Source organism: Wasmannia auropunctata, unplaced genomic scaffold (assembly GCF_000956235.1).
Source record: "Wasmannia auropunctata unplaced genomic scaffold, wasmannia.A_1.0 LD336088.1, whole genome shotgun sequence".
Classification (NCBI taxonomy): domain Eukaryota; kingdom Metazoa; phylum Arthropoda; class Insecta; order Hymenoptera; family Formicidae; genus Wasmannia; species Wasmannia auropunctata.
In genome coordinates this window covers 1,505,014-1,512,443 of record NW_012026802.1, presented here as the reverse complement: position 1 = coordinate 1,512,443, position 7,430 = coordinate 1,505,014, and the positions used below count along the sequence as shown (strand labels likewise).

At 41.0% G+C, this 7,430-nt stretch overlaps 1 protein-coding gene across 2 annotated transcripts in view; it reads left to right on the top strand.

Moving 5' to 3' along the window:
- The first annotated feature begins 560 nt into the window (after positions 1–560).
- Positions 561–7,430, top strand: part of LOC105448219 (pleckstrin homology domain-containing family G member 5-like) — a 90,855-nt gene continuing 83,985 nt past the window's right edge. The window contains exons 1-3 of one of the 2 annotated variants that reach the window (XM_011686678.1): positions 561–1,417; positions 5,680–6,135; positions 6,704–7,083. In XM_011686678.1, the coding sequence (XP_011684980.1) occupies positions 5,877–6,135; positions 6,704–7,083 (639 nt within the window). In that variant the 5' untranslated portion in view covers positions 561–1,417; positions 5,680–5,876. Of the gene's footprint in view, positions 1,418–2,362; positions 2,563–5,679; positions 6,136–6,703; positions 7,084–7,430 lie in introns of those variants that run through there. The other variant, XM_011686677.1, reaches the window with a different exon arrangement.

Sequence of the window (7,430 nt, the reverse complement as noted above, 5' to 3'; positions counted from 1 at the left end):
GAAACAGTGGAAAATAAGCAACATGGTGAGAGGAAATTAGTGCGGGAGTGAAATCGTCCTGTCGATCTCATCGAGCGTCGCGAAAGTGATATTAACGTCAAATTTGATTGATTAAATTGGTTTTGATTATCGTTATTTAATCGAGATGTAATTTTGGAATTCTCAGGTCAGATTAGATCGATTAACTTTCATACATGCGTTATATTGCATTTCGTTGCTTTTGAGTGAGCGTTGAAAACGTTGTTGTGACAGCATTCCATTGCTTTGAAGTGAGTGAGATTGATCTGTGTTGGAGGTAGCACACGGAGATAATAAAATCGAAGCGCTCCGATTAGACCGACATCCGCCCGCGCCGTCGCGTTGGCGGAAAATGAGATAATACGATAAGAATCGCCGTGACTGGCGCGAAAGAAATGGGCGAAGCGCGACTCGGGAAGAAAGCGGGAAGAGAGCGGGGGACTTCCCCTCGCGTTTAATTTATTCCTCGGATCGTGAGGGCGGCTTTACGTGGAGCACTTCCGCGGAACAAGTCTTATCGGCTCGTTGATTAAAAATACAACCTTTAGCGGGTTCGCGTGTATTCCTTGCATAAACAAAACGTACATTAAACGCTAATTATTCGCAATCGCAACTGTTAATCTTAACAACTCATCCTCGTTGATATGGAAAACAGGTGCACGAAATGTAAAAAAAAATCCTCTGCATCTTGTTACATTTCCCATAAAGGTACGATTATACTTAAACGATTCGAAAGGATCAAATATGATGCAGGTGATATAGATGTAATAAAAATTCGCAGTGAAATCCCCCCCTTTGTCCTCCGAGAGAACCGGCACTTTATGAGAGCTCAACGAGCGATCTCACGTGCGGCCGTCTTTATCTCTTTTTCATTCGACGCGCTTCGTTTGTTTATCAGCTACGTGGCGCGTTATCAGCCACCAGTAATACCGAGCCAATAATGAAGCGGCACCTTCGTCAGTTGCCGAAGCGCGGTCTTATCGTCGCGTGTCACACCGTTCCGCTCCACCGGTCGTCCGAGAAAAAACGAAGCCAAGAAGAAAACCGATACGGCGGAGCAGGACGAAGAAACGCGGAAAAATCGCGAACTCCGCCGAGAACTCCGGCTGCTTTTCGTTATCGATCGCGATGTGCATGTAATGTAAATTGAATTAGTGCCAGTGGAATATTACGATGCAACTACACACGCACACACATACATACACACACACATGTATACACGGCGATAACGAACGGCCTTGGATCGGCTCGGTGTGCTCATTATCTTGTGAAATTAGCTTCATAGAGCTGTGTCTTTAATAAAGGCTTGATTAGAGGCGGCGGAATTTACTCTAGTGAAGTGCGGAAACGCGAGTGTGCGTATGACGTGAGCGCGCCGCGATTTCGCATCGGGATGACGGTAGGATTTCCGCGGATAGAAAATCCTCATAATTCTCATATAACTCTGCTCAATTAAAAACATCGACGAATTCTCTCGCGGAACGCGTATAACGAAATGCTCGTCCCGGTACCCCATTTTTCCGACTAATTATACGCGCGATCGGAGAGGATTATTGAAAGTATCAGTGATTGCGTACCTCGATTATGCGGATTTTATGCAGGCTTAAATCACCGGAGCATCGCGAGGTGTTCGCATTGATGATAAATATAAAATTAGCGCAGATGTTATTTTCCCTCGCGCGACTGATCGTAAAATAATAATATGATAGTCGTATATAATAATATAACAGTCGTGCGTGCAGAATAATGATAATAAATTAATGTACAAATATGACGAGTGTCAACGTCGGTCGGATTTCACGGAGAAATTTCCCGTGATCCGGAGAGAATCGAGATCAGTATATATGAAAGCTTTAAACATCGCAGCGATAATGTCATGCAATATCATACGCGTAAATTGTCTAAAAGCGTATTAAATGATGTTACAAAGTAAAAGCAACGTTTATGCCACTGATCGCCGCTTATATTTCGAATCCTAGAAAATTTACCGAGCGACAAAATTGAGCGATATTTAATAGGCAATCTCGCTCGGGCGGTATCCTTTGATGTGGATTTTTGCCGGCGAAGTTTCCTCGGCATCTTGTTTGCGGCAGGAAAAGTTGAACTAATAAAATCACGCGTTATCTGTGCCCTTTCCGTGTTTATGCAGCCATGCAAAAGTGATCGTAAAAAATGGTCGGCCGGCGCAACGAGAGAGAGAGAGAGAGAGAGAGAAACGAAGATTCGCGTTGCCATTACGAATCAAACGTAATACGGGAGCAATCGAATATTCTGCCTGCACGGGGTGTCGTACGATTGTCGATAAACCGTAACCTTGGCCGACTTTACGGCGCGATCGACTCGGTACACCGCGACGGAAGAGAAACTTTAATTGACGGAATTATACTGGTGAAACGCGCAGGTCAACTTGTGTCTCGTGGCCGTTTGTGTAAAACAACGCGAATTGTGTCGAGTTGGAGTGATTGGTATAATTATCGAGGTCGACTAACCGGAGTGTCACGAAATGATAATTAAAAGTGTCAAATAATTGTTCTGCGATAATCGGTAATATAAAAAGTTGCGTTAACTTACGTTAAATTGTGTTAACTTCTTTCTCAATGCGACGAAATTTTCAATTTTCATGGCAATCTAGATTAAAAGGAATGTTCAGTGTAGAAAAACTATATTGCACGCTACGCGTTCGCGGTCTGGCCAAATGGCTTTTTAAATTGAACCTTTTTATCGCACACGTATAAATCGTACATTCGGATCCGCAGATGGTTATCGAATTAATGAATTCAATCTCACATTAGTATTTGCGTCGGTGTGTGTCAAATTGCAGTCGGGCTCCGGTGACTCATCTCCAATTGATTCGACAAAATAGTGCTCGTCAAAATTTCGCTGCGTGGGCTTGCACTTTTACACGGGTATTCACAAGAAAGAGTTGAATGTCACGCTCGATCAATTAAAATCACATTTTGCGCACGTTTTGTTTTAACTCGCATTGAATCGCTCGCGAGCCATACTCAATCGATTTTAAAACTACGTTTTTTTTACTCACACTCAACTGCATTCATCTAGTCTTACAGACTTTGTGCACCAGCAGTATAAAATGTTATGTAACACATAACGTATAATTTCATAATATACATGCGACAATCGCGTGATAACATATTATCTCCGATTCTTGGAAAATACACAATATATTTCTACTTATTGTTCTAGAGAACGCGACTAATATATATATATATATATATATATATATTTTACATCTGTAGACGTTGCAATAAACAGGTGAAAAAAATATCTAAATATATTTATCAACCTATTCTAACAATTTGATATGATTACACTTGTTAAATTTTTGAACTTGGAAATGAAAGATAAGTCACGTCATCTTTAATAAATTAAGGAAAATATAAGAGATAATAATGAATGTGACCCTGAGTTTATCTTTGATATGTTAAATACCACTCGTTTGTCTTTTTTTTTAGATCTATAATTGGCGTAGAACTCCAGAATAAAATTCTAGTTATAATTATACGTGCCGTGTAATAAAAGAAACATATTTGAAGAATTAGAAATACGCACGTATAAAAAATGCAATATATATTAACGTACACATGCATACATATATCAAAATACACGTGATTAAAAATTATAAGCGGAATTCTGAAATCTGAAACACGAATTCTAGATTGTTTAGTGGATTTAATACTAAAGTAATACGCACGGTAAATTTGAAAGTGAAAGGAAAAACGTACGTATTCAATGTTCTAAATCTAAAATACTGAAAAATCTATGCGTCGCGCGAACGTCGAAGTTTCGAAGAAATTTGATATAGATACCGTTCTTCGCGAAATCCATCCGAGCAAGTCGGATCTTCGGTCGCGATCTGATCGTCGCGATTAAGCGCGGAGCAATGTCGTCAAATATTTGCCAAAGACACGGTCGGCCGGCACTCGAGTGCATTAAGCGGTGACGTCTAAGGACCTCTCTCGCGGTTTATTCCGGCGCACAATAATTGGCCGCCCCGCCGCCGTCCGCGCGACCCGTTATTATCGCGTGCAGCCCGTGAACCCGCCATGCGGGAACCGCCTGATAACGGAGCGCAGTCCGCGCGGGCTTATCGCGGGCCGGGATTAATCGCGGTCTTATAATCCGTTTTCTCGCGATAATACCGCGATATTGCATACGCGGACGCGCGAGGCGCGTAAATTACGCGCTCCAGATATACGGGATTCGACCGCGCAATTCAGCCGTGATCATGCTAATGTTGGACGCCGCGCGAATTATATGTTTTGCGGAGTCGGGAGGAATGCGGCGAAGGGACGGCGCGGGATATAATTAGGCGCGTGATAACCGGCGCTGATTACCGCCCTTATTCGTAGACGATGTAGACGGTGTTATAAGCAGAGAGCCTAAGGCGTACAAAAGTATGTGAAACTTGATAAGGATCTACTGAGGCCACACCGAGAAATGATAAGTCGCGAAAAGTCGGAAATGATAAATGTCTCGCGAAATATATTATATCAGCCATAATACTAAAAATACTTGGGTTTGATATTTATATAAGATTGAAAATAAATAAGTATAATGACTCATAACTATGAAAATCCCAGAAACAATAATTATTCTCTTGGCAATTACTTTTCTTCTCTCAAAAAGTATTGTTTCGATAATTCGACTGTGAGAGAGGAAATAAGCGGAACGTTGTCGAAATTACGGCCTATTTCATGCGGAAATATTGTTTGGTGTTCAAGGTTGTCACTCTTTAGTGATAGTAGTTATTATAACATGCGGCGCGTTAATTTTGCGGGGTGTAATTGAGTGCCGTTTTACACAGCTAATGTCAGGTAGTATGAAAGATAATATATTGCAAATTATTGAGATGAAACTTTTTAGCACTATTTTTAGGAAAATGGATAAATCAAGAATAGATATTTTTATAACGACATAGACTTTCTATTTTTAAAATTGAAGAGAGAAGAGGGTAGCTTTTCAAGAATTTAGCAAGCAATTAGATTGACTTGATTTTTTGCACATAGATATGAAAATTTCTCTTGTTCGAAATTAGAATTAATTTTTAAAAAGAAATCGTACAACATTTGCGGTAATGTTGGAATTATTTTTTATTCGGTAATGTAGAGCAAACGTCGACCTTTTTCTTCATCGCGATAAGCGGCGCCTTCTATTAGAGTAGCAAGTCTTGTTTCGGTAATTGGTCACTCGATTGGAACCAGGAGATAAATTATGAACATAATGGTGATAACGAGAACAATGATGAAGGATGAGTCGTACAATTTTCTCTTGATAAACAGACAAATTTTCTTGCTGTGTACAATAGCTGTAATTTTCGTAATTATTTTTCGTAACGTTAAAACGAGATAATTTTCTCTCTCTCTCTTTTTTTTTCCGTAAACACTGAAAACTTAGAAAATTTTTCATGAAATCCGAAAAATGACGCTACGGAATAATGGAAGTATTTTCCATTTCACAAAAGAAGCACGCATTCAATTCCGCAATATTGCGCGATGTATCGACTAAAAATACGGTAGGAGAGCATTTAAAAAAAAAAAACAGTGGCAGATATGAGGATCGTAAATCGGCTCAGCGGCTTAAAGGCGGTTAAGAAAGTTCTCAACTTCTTAACGGCGCGATCGATTTTATCTCAACTTCCAGGCTTTGCTGAATACACGGAAAGTAAAAAGGCGTGAGTGAACGCGATATTAACGATACAGTCGATATCGTTGGTGCTGCAACACGATAACACGTTATCGCAATGATAACCGTTTAACGACACAGTTCGCCGTGTATTTATGTGTATGTGTGCGCGCAATTACAACTAAGACGTGTTGTGCGCGATTCTGGGGAAAGTTATGCGACTCGGTCATCGAGTACGAATAAACGAATCGTCATTCACGTCGCGTGACGACGTGCGTAACGAGTGTAATCGTCTAAAGTGCGATCGATCTTGGTGCGAAATCCGGGAAAAGATGACGCTGAAGAAGGAAGCGAAGAAGTCCTTGAGAAAGGGCAAGTCGGGCTACAAAGCGACGAATTGCAATGACGAGAGCGCGAATGCGACGCAGCCGGGCCACCCCGTGAAGGAATGCAAGCAAGCGAAACCGGAAGCAGGTGCGCAGAGCGCTGGATATTAATCACACTTTGCAAAATTCTCGATATACGAAAGGCATTAGCCTAGGGGTCTTTGATTAACGCTGCTTTCCGTCAAACGTCGAAGAGTTAGGAAAGTAATTGTTTACGATATAGCCGCGTCTTATCAGAAATCGAATCATCCGTGGCGTCGTTAAAGAGCGTATCTCTTGATGAAGATAATTGAAAATAATTGCATCAAAATAATTTCTTTTGAAAGAATTAGAAATTCTAAAGTCAAGGAACTGAATGTTTCAAACATTAATGTAAATAAATTCAATACTTAACACTTTCCTAAAATGAAATAACAAAATTACTAACAATTTAAAATAAAAATTATTAGATTATTTTATTTTAATAAAAATAATTAGAATTACGTTTCATTAAATTCATGGAGTAAAAATGTGTTTAAAGTGGCGCAAAAGTTTTTTAATCTTCAAATATACATTAGGGCCTGAATGAGAAAAAAAAACGCGCGTTTCGAGTTATTTTGCAACATGTAAGATTTAAGATGGCAGTTTCGATCGTTAATATCGTCGCATGTCTCAAGAATCCTCCAAGAGATTGTCATCGAAGGAAACTTCGTCGAAGGACGCGGACAATTCGAGCGGGAAACTCGAGCGGCGTGCGTCGTTCCGTCGGAAATTCGGCGCTCTGTTAAGAGGGAGCGCCGAGTTACCGGCGGCGATAAATCGCGGCCTGCAGCCGATCAGGCGAAGCCTGAGCTTCAGCAAGGACCTCCATCGCAGCCACGAGCCCTCGAGGCAGCCCTACAGGACCAGCAGCGTACAGTGGTACAACAGTCTCAGCTCGCTGGCGGAGGATGAGGTCGATGCCGATTGCAAGAGGGCGGGCGCCTCCGAAAAGAAGGCTTTCGACGGCAAAGTGACCCAGGTCACCAGGACGCGCAGTCTGATGGAGAAGTATCCTGTAAGGATCTCTCGCTCGATTTAAAAAAAAAAGCGTAAAATATGTAGCCCTTTAAATAATGACGAAACACTATACGCGATTAAAAGTTATATCCCAAGTTCGTAATTTTTCCTTGTTGTTCCTGAAAGGTATACATTTTAGAGGAATACAACACGGTAGCAAAGATCATCAACAATGATTACAGAACTCGTCGCGAGCGAGTTTTGGAAGTTCTTTCTCTCGAGAATTATTCTCGAGGAGTTTTGGCGAAATTATTAATTTCGGAGCAAAATTCACGAACGTCAGGGAGGTCGTGTGCAGTCTCTCAAGAGAATTTCGTAGATGCCGTCGAAAATATTATTGCAATT